Here is a 24,236-nt window from a genome sequence, read left to right on the forward strand (position 1 = left end):
TGGTGATTATTAATGGATATGGAACTATGAAGCTTCCCTAACCCTACACTGACATTACCTTTACTCTACATTCTTCCATTGTTTATTATGTATAAAATCTGTACCAAGCTATCTTAACTTGATCATATGGGCAGTCCATACTTATAAGATGGTTATATTCCAGAAATTCATTTGTAAGTTGACTATTTAGATTAATTTAGAGAGTAATGCATTTTCACAAAGGGGGAAAAATTACAATTAATAATTCCCCAATAAAATGTCATAAATATTATATTATATATAAGATTCCCAGGGCAGTTCACAGTGGTTCATTTCATCTGTAATATAGCTGAACTAATAGTACTAATCTGAATTTCTGAATTTTAGAAACATAGGATCATGTCATGTTGAAGTGAGGAAAATTAGGAGAAAGAACAATCTCCCCTCCCCACCTCAACACAACCTTTACCTTTTTCCTTGGCAAAAGACTGGGCCTAGAAAAATGTTGAAATAAGGAGTATTATTTTCTAGATCTTCCCCATTCTACTCTCAGCTCATAATGCTTCAATGACAAAATGCTCAGGACCGCCATACTTTTCTAGGTACCTTCAGCTGTCTCAGACTAATATTAAAATCCAGGCTGCTCGAATCACCATGCTCCATATTCAAAAATTACTGACTTTCCCCAATCAAAATCCTGACACTTTCACTTGGTCTTACCAACCAATTAATCACTGTTTATCACTTCCATTCAGTGTGCTCAGTGCTGGAGATTAAATATAAAATAAAAGTGGTTGACTGAATTAATTCTTACTAATATGTGAAAGTACTTGTATTTTTTAGAAAAGGATGCTTATAAGAATTTCAGACAATATGACAAACCTTTGTTAAAAGATCTAGAAAGTCTAGGGCAAAAAAAATTTTTTTTTTGATTTTTGTTTTTGGGTAGTAGAGAGATAAAGTTTCAGTAAGTAGACTAACCCTAACTGAAAATTTGACATCACTAGAGTCCAGGCCATTCTTCTTCCTTTTTCAAAAAATTCAGTTTCTCAATCACAGTTTTTATCCCTATCCCAACTCCAAATTCCTCTTTCCAGTTCCCGACATACTATTTCCTACTTTACTGAGAAAAATACTCACAGAGTTCCCTCTTTTCCCTTAATCCATCCCTGGAAGTGTACTGTCTCCTCCTTCACTACAGACTCTGATAAAGAGATGGTCTTTCATTTTTTCATGGCCAGTGCCCAGTATTTAGGACTTTGATCCTATCTATGCTAATTTTTTCTAATAGAAAACTTGATTCTTCTGTCATTCTCTTCATCAATTTTTAATCTCTCCATTTTTATTGATTTTTTTTCTGTGCTCCCATCTCCTTAAAAAAAGAAAACAACCAAAAAACCCTTCACTTGATCTGTCATTTCCTCATATGCTATATATCTTCTCCTATCCATAACCAAACTCCTATGAAGTATCATCTATACTATTTGTTTTCCACTTTTTCAACTCAACATTACTCACTTCTCAACCCCATGTAATTTGATTTTCAACTCTTAACACAAGGAATCTCTCCTAAGTTACCAAGAACCTCAAAACTGCTCTAGCTGATCTGATGATTCCCATCTGTTCAAGTATCACTCTCGGATCAATATCTAGCCTTCACCTTTCTCCTTCATTTCTAGTGCTATGTCTCTAACTTCAGAAAAACCATATCCACCTAAATGTCTTGTAACCTCCCAAGCTGGAGGTCTTGTCTCCTCCTCCAAACCATCTACCTCCTTCAAACCTTCAACCTCCTTCAAACCTTCACAGTTCTGTTGGGGGCATCACAATCCTACGGGGTACCTTGGTTTCATTACCTGTCATTTTGGCTCTTTGCTCTGCCTCAGACCTCACCATTCAATCAGCTTCCAAGACTTGTCCATCTCACCTCCACACTATCTCTCCACCAGCACAACCACTACCTGCCTTCACCCATCATCAGGAAAAGTGAACCAAATTCCTCATCATTACCCCTACTTCCAGGCTCTTCCTCCCAATTCATTCATTCTCCACAAAATTGCCAAAATAATTTTTCAAAAGTACATATCTGAGATCATGTTACTGTCCTACTCAAAAATTTTCAATGACTGTTTTGCCTCTAGAATAAAATGTAAACTTCAAAACCTGACACTTAAAACCCACCAAAACTTAAGTGCCATGTACCTTTCTAGACTTAGAATATAAGGGTCATTTTTCCTTTATGTTTGCTGCGTCCCAGCCAAACCAGTCTCTTTGCTGTTCTCCCAATTTGGCATTCCCTCTTTCATCTCCATGCCTCCCACAAGCTGCCTTCCATTCCTATAATACACTCCCTTTTTACCTACATACTTTATTAGGAAATTACTTTTATTTATTTTTTTGGTTTTTTTTTTGTTTTGTTTTTCCCCAAATTTTATTCAATAAGAAACATATCTTTACAGTTTTTATTGAGGAGGCTGACCACGTCCACGACCAAATCCACCTCTAAATTGGAACTCTGTTGCTGACCCAGCCCCAGCCTCAGCCTTCTTGTCAGCACCAGGGGGAGCAGCACTTCGTCTGTTTGTATCTCTGTCAACTTAGGAAATTACTTTTAATAAAATCCAAAATAAGACTTCCAGGAACTTCCACTGGCCCCATTTTCCCTTTCTGCATGGCTTCAGAGAGGAGAAAACTAGAACCAATAGGCAGAAGTACAGTAGGAAAATACTGGTTCAATATAAGAACAAAAATCCTAGACTATCTTATCTCATTGCCCTCATCAATTCTGCTCTGGTAAAACCAGAGGTGCTCTTGGCACTTAAAAGTGCCCTGTTTGTTAAAGGTTCCTGTTATTCTTCCTTGAGAATACGAGTATCCATAGCTCAAGTTTTGCCTCCTTCCCTTAACTGCTTCAACATACCTTGGTTAAGGAACTCACATATTTGTGCCAATTACTGTGCTGCTTAATCATATACTTTGTTCCTTTTTAAAACTTTTTTTCTAATTAGATGTAAAAACATTTTTAACATTTTTTTTTAATTTGAGTTCTAAATTTTCTCCTTTCCTCTCTGCCCCCCTCATCAAGAAGGCAAGTAATTTGATGTAGGTCCAATGTAAATTACATACTTTCTTACATCAGTTATCTGTGTTAGTCCAGTAGCCCTTCTAAGCTCCTCAGAGATTCAGATCATAGCATCATACATCATTGTATTGATAGAGCTAAAACTGAAGACAGCTCAAAGGATATGAACAGACAATTTTCAGATGATGAAATTGGAACTATTTCTAGTCATATGAAAATATGCTCCAAATCATTATTGATCAGAGAAATGCAAATTAAGACAACTCTTGAGATACCACTACACACCTGTCAGATTGTGAACGAACCCAACCATTCTGGAGAGCAATTTGGAACTATGTTCAAAGAGTTATCAAACCGTGCATCCCCTTTGATCCAGCAGTGTCTCTACTCGACTTATACCCCAAATAGATACTAAAGAAGGGAAAGGGACCTGTATGTACCAAAATGGTTGTGGCAGCTCTTTTGGTAGTGGCTAGAAACTGGAAAATGAATGGATGCCCCTCAATTGGAGAATGGCTGAATAAGTTATGGTATATGGATATTACGGAACATTCTATATATTGTTCTATAAGAAATGACCAGCAGGATGATTTCAGAAAGTCCTGGAGAGACTTATATGAATTGATGCTGAGTGAAATGAGCAGAACCAGAAAATCATTAAACACTTCAACAACAATATTACATGATGATCAATTCTGATGGACAAGGCTCTCTTCAACAATGAGAGGATCCAAATCAGTTCCAATTGATTTGTAATGAACAGAACCAGCTATACCTAGAGAAAGAAGACTGGGAAATGAGTATGGACCACAACATAACATTTCCACTCTTTCTGTTATTGTTTGGTTGTATTTTTGTTTTTTCTTCTCAGATTATGTTTATCTTCTTTTTAAATCTGATCTTTCTTGTGAAATAGGATAACTGTATATAAATATGTATACTTATATTGTATTTAACATATACCATAACATGTTTAACATGTATTAGTCAACCTGCCATCTAGGGGAGAGGGTGGAGGGAAGGAGGAGAAAAGTTGAAACAGAAGCTTTTGCAAGGGTCAATGCTGAAAAATTACCCATGTATATGTTTTGTATATAAAAAGCTATAAAATATATATATATATATATATATATATATATATATATATAATATATATATATATATATAAAATTTTAAAAGAAATTATTAGGAGGAGGATAGAGAGAGGAGAGCTTCCTTTTTAACTCATTTTAATGCTAATGGGAAAGAGACACACATTCTTGTGTCCATAAGCAATAAAATTTACGGAAAAATATGGAAACTGAGTGGGGAAAAAAAAAAAACTGAAGACAGCTAACAAAACTCTGTTGTTGCCCCATGACACAGTAAGTAGAATAATACAACTAGAGCCTTTCAAAAAGTAGAAAAAATTCTACCAAATTTCACAATTATGTAAACAATTTCAGCCATCATATTTCAGGATAAGAGAATTCCAAGAATCACAGATGTTAGGTCTTGAAGGAAGCTCAGAAAACAAGCAACTTGCCTATAGTCCCATGACTAATAAGCAGAGTCAGATTCAAACTCAAGCCTTTTAATTCCAAGCCCAAATGATCACTTCACTAATCTTTTGGGGCACTGTGGCTCTTAGGAAGCACTTTGGCTGGGTTCCAGATCTGTTCTGTAGCTACATAGCAACTACATGCTAATGATTTATAATGGTGCAGATCTCAAGGATCATTTCTCACCTTTAACATTCTTTAAAGTAAAATTAAAGTTTTACTGTTATTTCACCCACATGGTATAAAAGTACTGAGGACATTTGATTTAAATAAGAGTCCAGTCTTTAAGAGTCTATAATTTTCAATCCAATTCAACAAGCATTCATTAAGTATTTTCTATATGCTAAACAAATTTAGAGCAAAAATCACAAGACTTCTGGATGTGAAATACAAGTAGATTATTTTAGGAAAATCAGCAGGATGGGAAGGAGAAAAGGAAAGACAAGGTAAAGGAAGGCAGGGAAGACCAAGATGGTAGAGCCAGGTAAGGCTGATTAAGTTCCTACTATGTAGTAGCACTGTGCTACATATTTTACAAAGATCATGTTATTTTCACAGCAGCTCTGGAAATACTATCATTATTTTACAACTGTTTTATAGCTGAGGAAATCAAGGCAAACTGAGGTTGTTATGCAGCTAGAAAGTGTCTGAGATGGGATAGGAACTTGGATTTTCTTGACTCCGGCTCCAGCATTCTATCCATTGTGTCCCTCAGACACAGAGTTGTTTATCACAGTGAAAAAGAACAGAAAAGATAGTGGACCAGCTCTAGGGCATAATCAGAGTTGAATGTATTAAAGTGAGAAAAATTAGGAGAAGGAGGGACCAAGAGCATATGTAATATAGATACCGTGCAGTGGGATGCAATCCAGAAAACATTCAAAATAGACCAAGGATATCTGCCTACTTGGGACAAAGAAACAAGAACCCAGGAAAACCTCTGCAAAACAGCATTCAGATAAAGCAACCTGATAACCTGCACAGCCATACCTGTTTTCCTTTTCCTCAATGTCATTTGCGCTATTGAGCCTCCGAGGTGCCAGTGAGGAAAAATAGCTTTTGTTTTCCCTCTCCTGCAAAACCAAAACAAGGAAAATGCTGGGTGGGTATAGTATTGACATGGAAGATAAAGCCTGGGACTAAACTTACCATCTCAAAACATAACTCAATTAGCCTGCTCAGTTCAGATACCAATTCCATTTCCAGGGTTACCTATACATGGCACAGTAGGTTGGAAATTTCTGGGTCCTTTCAAAGAGAAATAAGTTTATGTGGGAATTATGTTATGCCACTGGGAAGGCAGGGGTGACCAGAGCATAGATAAAAGCAGCCCAAACTGCCCACCTCTGACAGAGAGGCAAGGGGTAAAGAGGCTTGTTCAAAAGCCAAATTCTAAACTAGATGCTCGATGGACTAGTACTCATTTACTCCTCTCCCCCACCCCTCTCTAATTTATTTTTGAATAATCAGACTTTAAATATAAAGGACAGGTAAGTTAAGTTGCCATCACAAATGCTTCTTGAGGGATAGTAGCACCTACATCACTACAGAGGCACCCATGCTAACAGACCTCCCTGCAGTCATGACTTCAGAAAAGAAGAATGAGAGGAGCAAGTGAGCCAGCTGAAGGCCCGGGACAAGGCAATCTGAAATGAACCATTCTTACTCATCTTGGGAGAGCAGCTATTGGTGAGGATTGCCTCACAAAACAGATTCCCCACTCCACCCCTACCTTTTATAGCTGGAAATTTCAGGAGCATTATTTTCACCAAATTCTAGTCCTGCTGAGATCTTTTGGCTTGAAAGCCCAAACTAGTGGATTGTGCCCAATGCAATTTAACTGTCTTACTCCCAAATCTTAAAAAAAACAAACTAATATTTTTTTGTACTAAAACCTTTTAGGCCATAGCCTAGAAATACCTTACACTGTTGTTTTATGTGTGAAAAGGCTGGGTAAATAGAGTCAAGAGGAGAAACTATGTGATCTGCAGAGCAAGAATTACTGCAGCTTTTGTCAACCATTACTTGTTCCTTAGGAATCATGATTTGTCCCCAAAATTAAGATGCTGATCTCTCTTCAGAACCTCTGACTTTCTGGAGCCAGCAAGGATTTTCTGTTTACCCCCATGCTAGCCTGTCACAGATTGAATCTCCCAACACCCCCAACAGCACCTTTTCTTTGTTGTCCAGCAGTGCAGAAATCCTGGGGCTAGATGATGATCGGAAGATGGAGGAGCCCCGATCCCGGAGAGCCTCACGGGGCCCGGCCACCTCACTGAGCATGTTGTGGCTGCCGGTTTTCCGCAGTCCGAGTCGCCAAGAGGCAGGTGATTCATCCTTGGGCTCTTCTGCCTTACTGAAGAAACTAGAGGAGAACTACAAGGAAAAGAAGGATTAAGAGAGAAGAACTGACCAAGCAGCATTCTTCAGTCTGAGGAGATCCCTAACCACCAGCCTTTTCGTAATCTCATCCCACTCTTCACTTGAGCCCAATAAAGCCCTGTTGTCTTGTGCAGGGATTTTTAGACTGGATCACAGATACATGATGCTACCTAGGGCCTCACTGTTCCCATCTATAAAGTGGGGATAACGGATATGATCTTGACCCGGAGGTTGGAAAACTAAGATAAGTTCTTAGCAAGAAAAACAGTTAATGCTAGTTGATTTAATATTAAGTAATGCAGCTTCAAAAGTATTCAATATAGTGTGCAAGTAGCCCAAAATTCTCATGAAGGCTATTGGGCCAACTGGAAAGGTAAAGAATATGGCCTCATCAATCTACCTGTCTACCTGTCACCTAGAACCAGCCTAGAGCAGCTTGAATAGGCTTGTACCACCAGAAGTTAGGTTAGTAAGTAATAAGCTTTTTTAGGTATAGCAACTGAAGAAAATGGCAAATTAAGGCTGTAAAATGAAGGAGTTGGATTAGATGGCTGCTAAGATCCCTTCCAACTCTAAATCTATGATCTTATCCTGTGCAGGCCAAGGATCTGTGAAGTATCAAAGTATTCTATTTTACAAAAATGAACAATGAGAAAATGTGTGAAAATGTATAATTTCTACAAAAATTCATTCAATTTTTAGTTGTTGAAAATCTCTCAGAGGACTTGGATGTGCCTATATTAGTTTGGAACTTTTATGGAATCTAAAGGCTTTTTGCAAAATGCTTTGCACTCCCTTCTTTACCAAACCACCTTTGCCTATCAGACAGAGAATGTATGCCATATAGTGTCATATATGTCAAATTCAGTCCTCAAAATTCCTAGGGAATAAAGGTGCATGAACCAATCGGCATGTATCTTCTTTTTAACTATTATAAAGTGCAAAGATGGGAGTCTCATCAGAAAAACTAAGGAGCAGAGGCAAATAGCACAGAGCAGCTGTCAAAATGGTAAATATTAAAAGTCTGAGTTCCCCTAGATTGTTGCCTATATAAAACTATTTGTAGAAAATATTAACTTTATCTTAAGATAATTTTTTTTCTGTTAACAGACATCAAGCAATTTCTAACAACAAAGGACTTTTTGTTCTTTACACTAAGACTACTGTAAGATGAGAGATTTACATAATCAACACAAGAGTGTTTTTATAAACCCTAAATAAAGGACCACAAATATACAATCTGTTATGAACCATGACAATATTATTTTATAAAATTTCATTCCAAAGCCTTCCTCATAGTATTCTAGGGAATAACACAATGCTTGAAGCGATTTTATGGCCTTCATAAAGTACTCACTCTTCTAGCAGGAGAAGCAGAGAAGATATTCTGAGATGGTGGTGGTATCTGCTCCATGATGGTATTCTTTGATTCAGAGCTGGAGTGGTTGATAACAGCCTCTGGCTTTTGATCTGGTATTTGACAATGGAGAAGGAATAAAAATACTATAAAATTTTGCCTCCTTATTATGCCCTTCCTTCCTTGCTACTTGAAAAGGATCACCTGGCAATTATTAGGCAAAAGGTTGTAAAAGCATGAATCCACACAAATACCTGAACTCCAAATGAATTAAAAATCACTAATAGACCCCTAGAAATAGAAGATAACCAAATCACTGTGTAACTTACCCTCCTGCCCTCAGAACTTTAGTCTAAATCTTTATTATGTATAGAGAGGATTAAAAACATATCAATTTATTCTGATGAATGAGTTACTGAATCATAAATTGTGAAATAATTCATCTATTAGCAAATTTTATTAAGCATCTGTTGTGCTCATAACTATGCTAGTCCCTGACCTCAACAAATCTGTAATCTGATTAGGGAGACAAAATTAGCACGTGAAAAACAATAGCAAAATAAAATTGAAAATCCCAAAGTATAAAGTGAAGAATCGATTGACTGGTTTGACCTGTGACACAAGAACACCCCACCGGGAGCCAGGATTTGGAGGCTTCTTCCCTAAAGAACCTATTGTTTCATACAGACTGTATTGAGTCACCCTAACAAAATCAACCTACCACCACTAATCAGGCACCAGTAGAGAGGGGCTTCCACTAACTCTAAAGTTCTGGCCCTAACATTAACACAGAAGTAAACTGGGCTATCCTCAACAAGTAGTAAATTTCTCTTCACTAGAGGTTTTCAAGCAGAAGCTGAAAGGCTACTTGTTGAATATGTTAAAATTTAGATTCTTGCAGGAAATCAACTAAATTATATCAGGGATCCTTAACCTGAGCTTGAAATACCCCCCTAGGGGATATATAGAAAGATGTCAGGAAGTCCATAAATTTGAATTAGAAAAACACTTTGAAACTGTATTTTGATAGAAATGATTGCCTTTGTAATCCTATGTATTATATCTAATGCATTTAAAGAAGTTATTCTGAGGACGGAATCATAGACAGGCAAAAGAACACAAAAAGGGTTAAAAACTCCTTCCTACTCTAAATTCTATGATTCTGCAACCCCCCTGAGGCTGATAGCCAGAATGAGATTTTGAAGTCTCCTTGCTCCAGAAACACAAGGATGCTGTACCATACTCTGCCAAGGTGTCAATATTCCTACCTGCCCTGTGTCGATCAAACGATACTACAGCCATTCATTATCATCAACAGTATACAAACATTTATTTAGTGCTTACTACACACTAGATACCATGCTAAGTGCTAGGAATTTTTAAAAAATACAAATTTTACTGGAGAAGACAATATGTAAATCTCTATAGACATACAAAATATATGCAACAAAGAAGAAATGTAGTCTCAGAGGGATGACATTAGCTGTGAGAAAAAACAAGAAAGGCTTTCTGTAGAAAGTAAGTTTTGAAAGAAGCCAGGAGGCAGAGATGAAAAAGGTCAGTATTCAAGACAAAGAAGACAGTTAGGGAAAAGATGTTGCTCCCTTGAATCCCATGGATCCTTTAGAGGATCTGTCAATCGCAGGTTAAGGACTCCTGATCTAATTCAATTCATTGCCCCAAAGAATTTTTACTTTTAACATACTTTGCATAGAGAAAGAACAGGATTCAGAAATCACATGGCATGTGAGGAGAACTCCAGGTAGAGGTGCAACTAACTGTAGATGGAGGGAGGGGAGTAGACTAAGACTGGGGAGGTGGTAGGGGCCAGGCTGTACAGGGCTTGAGATGCCATCGCATCTGATCCGGGAGACAAAAGGCAGCTCCTGTAACTTACTGAGTCGGGGGAAGGGGGGGAAGGGGAGTGGGAAGAAATCATTTTTGGAAGCTGAGTGAAAAATCAACTGGAGTGGGATATCAAATGGAAGACATGAGGCAATGAGGGCTTGACCAAAGGGGGTCACTGTGTGAGTAGAGAGTTATACAAGAGAGATGTAGAAATAAGGTTTGGCAATGGATTGTGAATGAGGACAATAAAGAGTCGAACATGATACAGAGATTATAAACTTGTGTAACTGGGAAAATGATTAGCTTCTGGATAGAAAATATGAAGTTTAGAAATAGGAAGGGTTTTGGTGAGGAACATGAGTTCTCTTTTGGACACGTTTCAGATGCTTTCACTGAAGATGTCCAAAAGACAGTTGGTGATTGTAGAAGTGAAGAACACTCTAGAAAAAGAAAAGTAAAAAGCAATCATTTTTTAAAAATCATGATCTTTACGTAAGCAAAACATATTGCTCTCAAAGAAAGAATGTGTAGAGACAACTCAAGGATAGGTCTCCCAGGAGAATGAATGTCAAAAAACATGAACACTATAATAAAAGCTATAATCCCCAAAATTGCCTGCCAAAAATCTCTAAATACAGAAAAGTAAAATGCCAATCAAAGAATCCACAGATCTGCCCATCACTTGGTGAATGGCCAAATAAGTTATGGTATATGAAAGTAATGGAATATTTAAAATGATGAACAGGTTGATTTTTAGAAAAGCCTAGAAAGATTTACGTGAATTGATGCTGAGTGGAACAAGCAGAACCAGTAAAACATTGTACACAGCAACAAGAAGATTGTGTGATGACCAGCTACAATAGACTTGGTTGTTCTCAACAATTCTAATAAACTTTAAATGGAAAAATGTCACCCACATTCAGAGAAAACTATGGAGACTGAATATGGATCAATGCATACTATTTTCACTTGGGAGTGGGGATGGGGGTGGGGAGAAAAGGTGGGAGAGGGGAAAGAATGAGTTCTTTTTTCAAAGAAAAGCTTAGGATCACTGAAAAAACTTGTCAATTTTCCAAAGTTAAATTACGAAAGTCTGTTTCGTATACATGAAACAAGGGATATGCTCAAATAGGTTGTCCATCCAATAGCATGCCATAATTTAGACAATAAAGAATCATGAAGAAAGCTAAATGGCACAATGGATAGCATTAAAATTTGAAGTCAGGAACTGAGTTCAAATCCTGCCTCGAAAACTTCATGGCATCTGAGCAGATCACTTAAGTTCGCTCTGCCTCAATTTCCTCATTTAAAAAATAGGAATAATACTTTCCAAGATTATTGTAAGGATCAAATAAGATAATACATGCAAGGCATTTTGTAAACCATACAGTGTTATATAAATAATAGGATTTGGGGTTTTTTAACCTTGGCTATAATAATAACTATGTTTTTTTCAGCTTGGCTTTTCTTGAGTGGATAGTTATGTCAGATTTCTCTAAAATGATTATAAACTTCATTTAGAAGGTTCTGCACTGCTCCAGGGCTTGAATTGATGGACATAATGTCCAACAAACAAGGGTTTGGAAGGACCTCACAAACCTGTAGAGGATTCTTCTCCTACTTGAACTCCATACTGTACCTACTTACTCTATGACTGTAAAAACTCTTTTTTACTTGCTTTATGTTTCACCTAGTTATAAATAACTGTAAGTCACTAAAAAAAGTTCTGCTTGTTACATCATTTATATATCAAAAATCTTGTATAATTTTTACATATACATGAGCGATACCTTGTTGGAAGAGAGCCTTTAAGGTAGCATTTTGCTCTATTAAATTAAACACTTAAAAAAAAATGAAAAATAAGCACAGTATGATTTTATATTCTTTATACCTTTCAATAAATTTGTGATCATAAAGATGTGGTCTACTATGGAATACTGTCTGTGAAAATCTGCTTATTCTATTCTAATAACAATCCCAATCCAATAAAGATTTATTAAATGACAGGAACTCTGCTAAGTTCTGGGGATAACTCTGTCCTCAACAGGCTTCCAATCTATAGGAGATAACATACAAAAGGGGGAAGGAAAGATGAGGAGGGGAAGATATCAAGAAGTACTCAGAGCAAATATATCTTGTTCCATAGTGTTGAAACCAGGCAAAGCAGCAAATGCAGAGTGAAGTCTTTGGATCTAAGAGTCCAGTTTCTTCCCTTTATAGGGAAAACATTGGGAGGAATTTGCTTTTCTGTACTCTTGCTCACCAATCAAAGAGAAAAGGAGGCTGAGGAAAGCAAAGTCAATCAAGGCTTGAGTTAACAGCAGGGTGGCAAGTTTAGAATTGATAACTTCTCCTGGAACAGCATCTTGCTATGGAGAGTTGAAACCAGGCAGGGTAGCAGAAGCAAAGTGGGCCTTAGTAATACCCTAACTAAAGATGCTCTCAATGTTTGTTTAGATTATTCTCATAAAAATTTGTATAGCTGATGAAAGGCACTTATATCTCCAAACCACTTTTTTGGGGTGAGGAAGTAGGTAAAATTTAGATCAGATTCTTCCTTTCTATGTTTTTGGCATTATCCTCTATTCATTTTCCTTCAATACTGATCCCTCAATACGTATGTATGTACAATATGCACTGTAACCTCCTGAATAGATCTCCTCTGGATATGTCTTTTCTTCAATCTTTTTATTCTAACTTCTGTTAGAATGTGCAGCATGTGCAGGATGGCAACATCCAGAGTCCAAAAGTGGAATCTCTACCATCATTAATAATGAAAAGAACTTGTTTTTTAAAAGTACCAATGAAGAATGAAGTGAGAAGAACCAGGAAAAGAAGCAAAGATTGACACCAGTTCCAGGGACTGAGGATGAAGCAGGCACCTACCTCCTGAAGAGAGGTGATGAATTCAAGATGCAGAATAAGAGAAACATCACTGGATATGGCCAGTGTGGAAATTTTTTGCCTATGCTTATTAACAAATTCTTGTTCACTTGCCTCTGTTTTTCCTTTTTTTTTTTTTTTCTTTCAATATGGAGGGGAGAGAAATGATAAGAAAAAAAGGAAGAAGGTCATTAACATTTTAATTTTGGACAACAGAAGGAAGACAAGGAAGAATCAAATAGGTAGGATAGCTGTGAAAGTTAAATATTGAATTATTAAGTATTTTAAAAGAAAACTAAACTGTATATAATAAAGATGATAGTTTTAAGTTCAGTCCTCTTTTTCTATTCTAATATGTTTAAGAAATATTCATTCTATTTGATATTTAAGTTTAGAGACAAAAATTCTTTTAATTGGAAGGGCTTATTGAATTCTTCTCTGGAGAATTCTTCTCTGTTCATACATAAACAGCAATTATTTTTGCAATGCAAATGATCATCATAAGTGTGATATAAGATGAATGTCCCAAGAAATTTTACTTCTTGTTGCCTCTGGATTCATCCTCTTTTATTTGTCTCTCCAAGAATAGCCACTGGCCTACCCTTCCTTCTATTTTCTGGGTTACTTTATATGACAACCCATAAATGTAGTAAGGAAGATAAAAGACGTACTATACACAAGTGATTACAACATAGAGTTTATTGATAAATGCTGTAAGAATGGTACTAACAAAGAGTTAGAAGCAATTTAGAAGAGTGAAAGCTCACATCCAGCTATTGTTTATCATGGAAAGCTTCACAGAGAAAATGGCTTTAAAAATGGCCAAGACTTGAAAAAGCACTAACTAGAAAGTGCATCAAAGGGTTATGGTACTCCAAGCTGAAAGAACAGTATGAGAAAAAGCACAGAATTAAGAAGAGGCAAAAACTTTTCAAGGGGTAATTTATTTGTCTAGAGAACAGCAGGATTTTTGTAGAAGAGTTAAGATAAAGTTGCTAAAGTTGCTGAGGATAAATTAAAGTAGGACTAAGGAGAGTGAACGTTATCTAGTAAGAGAGAAGAGACATTGACCAGCTTTAAGCAAAGGAAAAAATATAATCAAAGCAGTGATGTGGGAAGTGAAGCTGTCAGAATAGGGCCGGGTGGATTGGAGGCAAAAAGACTAAAGCCACCAAGTCTAGTTAGGGGTTACTGCAATATTCTTCTAAAATTCTAGAATTCCAACTGTGCCTTAACATGTAAACTACAAGAAGGCTATTCTAGATAGTGCCTGAGACATTGTAGATACTGAATAAATATTAAAATATTCAAGTTAATATAGAATCACTCAGGTTAATGCTGGACTAGCATTTCCCAGCAAGTTGTGCTTGCCATGTGAATGAGCAAAAGGAAATCTGCTGCATAATAAATTCAACTAGCTTCAGATCTCCTCTTCAGGCCTTCAACTTTTCAACTTCCTTCACTGAAATTTAACAGGCCACAGAGAATCAGACAGGAAGAGAGAACACACAGCATCCTTCGTCCCCAAACTAATCAGGACATTGGCCTACCAAAGGACCAAGTTTTGCACTCAGACTTCCACATCTTTATTACAGGCAGCCTGGCAAAATTTAGCAGAAAACAGGCTCCATTACAAGTTACCAATGTAACATTTTCTCATCCAACTCAGTCCTTCTAGCCAAAAATACTGCACATACACTAGAATTATTCTGCATCCATGATTCCGTAGTACTCAAATGTGTGCCCTCACAGGGAAACACCGAGTCTATCAAGCTAATGATCTCATTTTGAGGGATCAAATGTAAGAGCTTTATGTATCATCTAAAATGATCCACTGTTCAAAAAAGATCCTAAACTCTCAGGAAATGTTCAAAAGCAGAAAGAATGAAACAAAAGTATATGTGAGTGAATCTTTCCAAATGTATGTCTGACTGCAAAGCAAAGCTTCATATAAATTATTTTAGATTAATCTCATTATTTTATGAAGTATTAGGCTGAATATATTATCATCTCACTTAGCATTACAGAATTCTTGATCAAACTGTTCAAGAAGATATATTTTTGGTAACCACAGAATATCTAAATTTTAAAAGTCACAAAATGAGATGAAAAATACACCATCCCTTTCTTCCCCATGTGGCACCTGCCTTTCAACATCTTATCACCACGCTGATGATATGATGGTATACTTAGAGAACCCCAAAGACTCTACTAAAAAGTTATTAGAAACAATCTACATCTTCAGCAAAGTTGCAGGATACAAAATAAACACACATAAACATCAGCATTCTTATATATCACTAACAAAACCCAACAGTTAGAGTTACAAAAAGAAATTCCATTTAAAGTAACTACTGACTGTATAAAATATTTAGGAATCTATCTGCCAAGGGAAAATCAGAAACTTTATGTGCAAAACTATTTATTTAGTGCTATTCCAACCAGACTCCCCAAAAACTACTTTGATGAACTAGAAAAAATAACAACAAAGTTCATATGGAAAAACAAAAGGTCAAGAATTTCAAGGGAATTAATGAAAAAAAAAATCAAATGAAGGTGGCTTAAACTGTACCAGATCTAAAATTATATTATAAAGCAGCAGTTACTAAAACCATCTGGTATTGGCTAAGAAATAGACTAGTTGATCAATGGAATAGGTTAGGTTCAAAGGACAAAACAGTCAATAACTTTAATAATATAGTGTTTGACAAACCCAAAGACCCCAGTTTCTAGGATAAGAATGCATTATTTGACAAAAATTGCTGGGGAAATTGGAAATTAGTATGGCAGAAACTAGGCATTGACCCACATTTAACACCGTACACCAAGATAAGGTCAAAATGGGTTCATGAGCCAGGCATAAAGAATGAGATTATAAATAAATCGGAAGAGCACAGGATAGTTTACCTCTCAGACCTGTGGAAGAGGGAGGAATTTATGACCAAAGAAGAACTAGAGATCACTATTGACCACAAAATAGAAAATTTTGATTATATCAAATTGAAAAGTTTTTGTACAAACAAAACAAATGCAGACAAAATTAGAAGGGAAACAATAAACTGGGAAAACATTTTTACAATCAAAGGTTCCAATAATTGACTTTAATTTATAAGAAATCAAACCATTCTCCAATTGATAAATGGTCAAAGGATAGGAACAGACAATTCTCAAACGAAGAAATTGAAACTATTTATAGACATATGAAAATATGCTCCGAATCATTATTAATCAGAGAAATGCAAATTAAGACAACTCTAAGATACCACTACACACCTGTCAGATTGGTTAAGATGACAAGAAAAAATAATGATGAATGTTGGAGGGGATGAGGGAAAACTGGGACACTGATGCATTGTTGGTGGAGTTATGAACGGATCCAGCCATTCTGGAGAACAATCTGGAACTATGCCCAAAAAGTTATCAAACTGTGCATATCCTTTGATCCAGCAGTGTTTCTACTGGGCTTATACTCCAAAGAGATACTAAAGAAGGGAAAGGGACCTGTATGTGCCAAAATGTTTGTGGCAGCCCTGTTTGTAGTGGCCAGAAACTGGAAACTGAATGGATGCCCATCAATTGGGAAATGTCTGAATAAGTTATAGTATATGGATATTATGGAATATTCTATATATTGTTCTATAAGAAATGACCAACAGGATGAATACAGAGAGGACTGGCGAGACTTACATGAACTGATGCTGAGTGAAATGAGCAGAACCAGGAGATCATTATACACCTCAATAATGATACTGTTTGAGGATGTATTCTGATGGAAGTGGATCTCTTTGATAAAGAGAGCTAATTCAGTTTCAATTGATCAAGAATAGACAGAAGCAGCTACACCCAAAGAAAGAACACTGGGAAATTAATATAAACTGCTTGCATTTTTGTTTTTCTTCCCGGGTTATTTATACCTTCTGAATCCAATTCTCCCTGTGCAACAAGAAAACTGTTCGGTTCTGCACACATATATTGTACTTAGGATATACTATAACCTATTCAACATGTAAAGGAATGCTTGCCATCTGGGGGAGGGGGTGGAGGGAGGGAGGGAAAAAAATCGGAACAAAAGTGAGTGCAAGGGATAATGCTGTAAAAAATTACCCTGGCATGGGTTCTATCAATAAAAAGTTATTAAAAAAAAAATCTCATCACCAACCAAGAATTGAAAGAAATTAAAATGTTGAAGATTTTAAGCTGTGTTTAAGGAATCTTATAAAGAACTAAATATAAATTTATTTACTAGGGAGAAACAAAAAATACTTGTCCCTAAAGTATACTTGAAAGCTTTCCATTTGTAATTCTGAACCTTCAAAACTTGATCTTCATGTCATCTACTAACTTACAGTCAGAATATTTGAGTCCCTCATATAAGACTCCACAGAGCATTTTATCATATGACTACTTAAAAATAGCTAAATATGCTCTGCCAGAGCCCAAAGTTCTATAAACAAGTTTTTTGCATAAAGTCTACACAACTATAACTAAGACTTAAAAGTTTCTTTCATAGTACCCAATGACCTGGGTTTCAAATAAAAAAGAATCGCTTGGCTCCCCAGCTTGAAAATGTTATTCATAAACTTCACTGTATTACCTGCCTCCTTCTCAGTGTCTGACTCAGAAGCTTCCTCTTCACCTTCTTCTTCTTCTGAGCTTGAGCTGCTAGATTCCTTAATCTCTTCCTCTGCTTCTTGGGACTTGGGTGTTTCCTCATCATATAGAATCTTCTCTTTGCTAAATCACAAATGAAACTAAACAGTGTTCACAAAAGCAATTTCTGAGGTTCACATGTATACAAGATTAACAAGAACACTCTACCTTCAAAACTCTTTCCTCTTTCATTTCCTTCCTCTGAACCCCAGGTTCAAGTCCGTCTTATCTATTTTATTTAAGCATATCTATCTTGAATGGCTCTAGGATCATACTAGCACTTTGGTGATAAATGTTGCTATTATTAGTGTAGATAATCTAAGATCCCTCAAATCAGGAGAAAAATACTAATAGATCCAACTAATTTCAAAGCCATTTATTTCACTCATTATCATTGACTTCACTAAGAAATGCTAGTTCCCATCCTCTCAAACAGCTCTGTGTAATCCAAGGTCACCTGTTTGCAGTCAATCACTGAGTATCTACTCAACAGATTACTGTAAAGAAAACACTTTGCAGACTATAACATATTAATAACTGTGAGTCACTATTATTAATTTTAGTGACAAGATCTGTGATGATGATAATGATAATAACAACAAATGAAATTCCTACAATAACCTTCCTAAGAGGCCATAAAAAATAAGGAAAGCTTGTTATATTTCTCTTAGATCTATGTGGGGCTGTGTATCATGGCATCATAATATTATGTATAAAAGAACTGAAAGAATAGGGAGCATATATTAATGCTGAGGCCCTCCTAATCTCATGTCTCTTAAAAACATGCATTTTCAGTGTCTAGAAAGACACTATAACTACCTTATAAAGTCAGATAAAATCCCATTCATCCCCATGCTATTCTTATTGTCAAATATCTTACTTTTTAAAAAGTCCACTTTGCAATTTGCCATTCAGGTCTGCTTCAATGAGTTTATTCCTTGTCTCTTTCTCACTTCGAAGCTGAGGATGGAAAAAGGAAAAAAGAAAAACAGCTTGTTGATTATTAAACATCGGCAGCAATGGAAGGCTCTTAAAATGGCATGTCTACCTTAGAAGTGATTATTAGGGTGATAGGAGTGATAAGAAGTGATAGGAAAGAGACTGATTGAAGTTAGGTCTTTTTCACAAGACCTCACTATGGAGCTACATGGTAGGTTGACAAAGAAAGACAGGATGTACAAGGAAGATGAAGCTGAAGCTTTGACTCAAGAAAGTTAGTTCAGTTAACATGCCAAAACATTTTCCCCCCAGGAAAAAAAAATAATAACCCAGAAGAGGAAAAGTGAATGAAGAGAAGTCAATTAATTATAGAATCATTAACATATAAAAGCTTAATTCAACTTTAAAAGCCATCCAGTCCAATTCTCTCATTTCAGAAATGAGTATGCTGAAACGCACAAAGGGAAAGTGACTTGCCCACAGTCACAAAGACGCTAAGTGGCGCAACCAGATTGTGAAGCCACATCTTGACTCTTAAGCCAGTGCTCTTGCTTCTGACCCAAAAAGATCATTCCAGTATAGATTCATTATTTTGAAAAAACAGATTAACCCATTTATTCATTCACTTCAAAAAGAAAACAATCATTAAGAAAACTTAGCACCCAAGACTAAGAGAAAGGGTTTTGATCAAAGGGTATTCTTAGGCCTGCAAGCTAATTCACCAAAAACTATGGAAAACTGGAAAAGAAACCTCATCTACCAGTGAAGAAATTAAGAGTTAATTATAATCTACAGTCCCCTTTGACCATCTAGGGATAGCCAAACCCAACTATACATACTACACGTGTCTATTTGAGGAACACTGTTGTGCCTAATCTTTGTCATTTAGAAAACAGTGACATTTAGAGGCATGTTGCTCAACTAAGGAGATGAAAAGAACTAGAAATTAGTTATTCTGCTCGGAGCATAATTCTGTGTCATTCAGTAAACTGAAACTCAAGCATCTCTAGAAAGAAGTAATGCCCCACAAAAGCCATATGCCCTCCTCAGAGCCAAGTCCCAAAATCAATAGAGCAGCAGAAAGAAGCAAAGATCATCTCGCCACTTAGATATTTCTCTCTTCTCCCCAGCCAAAAGAATAAAGAAGGCAGAGGACCCTCACCCCAATATTTATGAGCCTGCATTAGGCATTTTCTAAGGCCCACAGTACAGCTCACAGAAGTGGCAACTCTAGCCCTTGTTCTATCATTTTTAAGAAATGCAACTTCTTTAAAATGAAGATAATGGTCCAGGGGAGGATTTCTTAAATCTTTTTTTGTACCATGGAGCTGTCTGGTAGTCTAATGAACCCATTTAAATCTGTTCTGAGAATAATGTTTTTCAACAGATAGGATCACAAAAAAAAAAAATTATACTAAAACACAGTATCAATATATATTTTATGTTCATGGAGCCTTGATTTTAAAATCCTGGCCTAGGGGAATTCTAATGACCTTACCAGATTTTAAAATTCTATGCTGAATTAAACATCTATCTTTATATGTTTAAACTTTTGTTAGAGTCCTTTGTCCCTCCAGTCAATCAATATGTATCACCAGCAGGGCACAATATCCCAAAACAAATCCTTCTTTCCTCTTTGAAGTCTTGTGATTTGGGGACACATGTGCCCACTATTCTAAATGTTTATTTCCATCAGAGCTCTAACCTATACCGCTTTCATTCATACTTGTTCTAAGTTCAATTCAGCAATGCTGCTACATAAGGCAGAGTTCAGTGTCTGTCCTAACACTTTTCATAGTTACTACTCCCTACCTCACAGTCAACTAAAAGGTGAAAAAAATAGCTTCTGAATATGGATTAGAAGCCAGAAAATTTTTCAGCCCTAATCTCTGATTGTAATTCCCAAAACTACTGCTCTTGTTCTTGTAATGACAGTATTAGCACCCTGGATACCTTAGAATCAGCCGGCATTAGGATAAGCAAAAGTCCTTAGTCTTTATTCTTAGTCTTTAGAGGTAGAAGTGAAGGAGATGAAGCAGAATCTCCGCAACCTCCTTCTTCCTCATCTACCACCAAAGTGACTCTGGCTTGTCTTACTCCACCTCCTAGTCCCTCCTACAATCCTCTGTATACACCAATTATTGAGCCAGCACAGGATAGGAGGAAGGGCCATTTTCCAAGCATATGCCCATAGAGTATTGTCCGATTGGTAACTAACCCCAAGTACTTGAACTGACCTCAGTGCAACGACTCAAGAGTTTCAGTCCTCTTACATGTTCTTCACTCCAATTGTACAATGGCCATTGTTTACTTTCCCCAGATCACTCAAAAATCTTCATATGTAAACAGTGTTAATTATTTACTGTCTATGCACATATTGGTTTGAAGTTTTGACTCTGCCATCTTGATGGCATGGTGTTTTTGTTTATGCATTTGGTTTTTTTTTGGTTCAATGAGGGGCAGAGAAAGGAACCCAAAGTCAGGGAAACCCGGTTTCAAATCCTATGTCACACATTCACTAGTGGTGTGACTATTATTTGAATCTCAAATTTGCTCATCTGTAAAATGGGGATAATCACATATATCATTTCACAAAATTGTGATGAGGATTAAAGAGAAAGAATGTAAAGCTTCAAAAACATCAAAATCCTTTCTATAAAGAATAGAAGTTAGCATGTCTATGTTGCTAATTTGCATAGCAGGCAGCAAACACATACATTTAAATACTCAATTAGGACAGGAAGAATGATAACGATGATGATGATAAATCTTCAAATTTGTATAGTTAAGATTTCTGGAATAATTGAGAGTTTTCAAAATTATTCAGTGAAAGTTTTAAATTTCTAGTAACAATCTTTTCAGTTTTTCCAACAATGACATTTAACTTATGAAGTATCCAGGTACTTTTCTGTGGGGAAAAGCTATGATTCTATGACCATATTAGAATTTGGGGTTAATCAGAAGCTTTAAAATTCTAACAATTAACAGTTTATCTTGCTACAAAAGGCAAGTTTCAACATTAAGAGTTTCTGGGATATTTCTTTACAACAGGCTATCTGACAGTCCCTGAAAAGTCCAATTATCACCTCAGGAATGCAGATGTGTTCATTTTAGTTCTCAGAGAGACATAACTAAAGCAAGTGGGTAAGATACTTGGAGTAGATAACAAACTGGTAAAGAAGCTTAAATTAAAGCCATCCCCAGACTTACCACATTCTGTTTCTTCTGGAGCATCTCCAAGTGTTCCACAAGCCCTTCATCGGCCACATCAAAGGGTGTTTGGCCCTGGCAATTAAAAAAAATGGGGATCATGACCAGCAGGAAACAAAAAAGCAACAAAATCAATGCTCCCTATATTAGGGACCACTCAACTTCCATGTTCTGTTTCCACATCCTGCCCACAGAATCCCTAATTTTATGATATTGTCCTAATGCAAAGAAGACACATAAATGACAGTTCCTTAAAAATCATGTTTTACATGTTACAAAATTTAGTCTGGTGCCTTCCCCAACTTCTTTCAAAGATACAGACCATGGGTGGATAACATTGTATATAATTTCAGATTTCTTTGATATGCTTGTTAGTTTTTACTGAACTATTTTTCTCCCCTACTCTTTTTTTATTTTCTATTATAAGGAATGGTTCTCTGGGAGCAGGTGGAAGAAAGATATAATGAGAAGTACAGGTGATGTAAAAATAAAATATATCAATAAAAACTTATTTTAAAAAAAGGTAGCTCTAACCACTCATAACCTCTTGACATGCTATGGATCACTATGCCTCCTGCTATATGTCTTCTTCACTGACCAGTTTGTTCCTAATATCCATGTCACAGAGTGCTTCTGCCAAGATGGAACAGGCCTCTTTCACCCCCCAATGTGCAGCAGCATGGAGGGGTGTCCAGCCATCATGATCCTGAACATTCAATTCATAACCAGCTTGGATCAAAAGCCTGAAAAGAAAAACCAAAGGTAAAATGCTTAACACTGTAGTTTTCTGCAGAATGACTCCTAGTATAGTTTTGGGTCTTCAAAACCTAGGTATTCCCAGTGCCTAGCATGTACCTTATGCAGATAAGAAAGGCATTGAATAAATATTCAATTAAAACAAACTGAATGATTCCCTCCACTCTTTAAGGCAAGGTTTAGGGTTCAAAATCAATTCTGGGGGATTCCATCATAAACTCAATTGGCCAAAGATGGGATCTACTAAATGCTGACATTTTCCTGATACATTCATGTTATTCCTACAAAGAACATAGAAAGATGTATGCCTTCAATATGTATACTAATTCAAGACTGATTTGAATCTTATACGAGTATTACATACATACATCCTATAAGTGTATTGTGATAATGAGCTTTCTATTTTCTCATGCAAGGAAAAGACAAAAATAGAAATTGGAAACCCAGTTCTTTGCAGGACACTTTCTAGAAAACCTCGTATACATTTAAAGTAGATTGACAGACCTAGATACCCTTACTCTATATATGCTCAGCCAAGAAAGCCTGAATAACCAAAATCTACAACCCACACTTGAGATTGGGGGAAGTGGGATGGAGAGAAATCCTGAAGTCCAAACTTGTTAGAAATCTGCTGAAGATTCCTAGCCCCCATTTTTAATCAGTGAATCACAGAATTTGGATTTGGAAGTGCTTTTAAGGATTCAGTCAACCTTTGCATGGTGAAGAATTCCCTTTATAATACAGATGACAAGTGGACATTTGGCCTCAGATTGTGCCCATTGCCTCATAGTAGACAACCTACCCCACTGATAAGAATGATTGTCTTAAATGTGATTCAACAATTCAATAGGCACTTATAATCTACTGTGTGCCAGGCACTATGCTGGTTACAGGAAATATAACAACAAAGCTGTTCATGCCTTCCAAGGCTTTGATTTCTACTAGGGGGAGAAAGTGAGATTAAGATGTACACAGATAAGTACAGGCAGAATCTATACAAAATAAATGAAGTCGGAGGACTATATTAAGCCTCAATTTGCCTATTTGTAACTTACACCTGTTGCTTTTGCCTGGTCCTACTCATTTAAGTGTTTAGGGAAGCTTAGCTGATATCAACGTCAAAAGATGACACCCTTCACATAGAGATTAAAGGATAAATAAGGCAGATGATGTTTTAAAACTAATATAGTGTATTTTTTAAAAAGCTTTTCAAGAAGCTTTATTCTTATACCTAACTGGAAGACAAGCAATACAGTGAATTGGTGCCTATATAATTAAAAATCTCAAAGCCATTCCTAGGAATTAAAAAGGATCAAAATGATTACAAATTCATACTTTATTACAGGATACAGGAGGTGGTGGTTGCACATGTTATTTGTGATAAGTCATAGGCTTGGAAGGAGCTTTGTGAAGTCTAGTAGATCAGTGCTTCCCAATTTTTTTTTATGTTGCATAGAATACTCATATGCTTTATATTCCATAGCATGCTTATATACTTGTAAACATGCAAAACTTCCAGCTATGGAAGAAGAAAAGAAGGGGAAAACTCATTATGAACAATGGCAAAAGTTACTGAGTTTGTATCCTGATGCAGACACAAAAAAAGCTT

At 36.4% G+C, this 24,236-nt stretch overlaps 1 protein-coding gene across 8 annotated transcripts in view; it reads right to left on the reverse strand.

Moving 5' to 3' along the window:
* Positions 1–24,236, reverse strand: part of PPP1R12B (protein phosphatase 1 regulatory subunit 12B) — a 243,147-nt gene that overhangs the window by 133,818 nt on the left and 85,093 nt on the right. For all 8 annotated transcript variants that reach the window (XM_051998636.1, XM_051998633.1, XM_051998634.1 and 5 more), the window contains exons 5-11: positions 22,470–22,614; positions 21,872–21,946; positions 18,603–18,682; positions 17,667–17,806; positions 8,342–8,454; positions 6,775–6,978; positions 5,593–5,675 (exon numbers count right to left, since the gene is read on the reverse strand). In XM_051998636.1, the coding sequence (XP_051854596.1) occupies positions 5,593–5,675; positions 6,775–6,978; positions 8,342–8,454; positions 17,667–17,806; positions 18,603–18,682; positions 21,872–21,946; positions 22,470–22,614 (840 nt within the window). The remainder of the gene's footprint in view (positions 1–5,592; positions 5,676–6,774; positions 6,979–8,341; positions 8,455–17,666; positions 17,807–18,602; positions 18,683–21,871; positions 21,947–22,469; positions 22,615–24,236) is intronic.

The sequence above is a fragment of the Antechinus flavipes genome, chromosome 4 (genome assembly GCF_016432865.1).
Source record: "Antechinus flavipes isolate AdamAnt ecotype Samford, QLD, Australia chromosome 4, AdamAnt_v2, whole genome shotgun sequence".
NCBI lineage: Eukaryota > Metazoa > Chordata > Mammalia > Dasyuromorphia > Dasyuridae > Antechinus > Antechinus flavipes.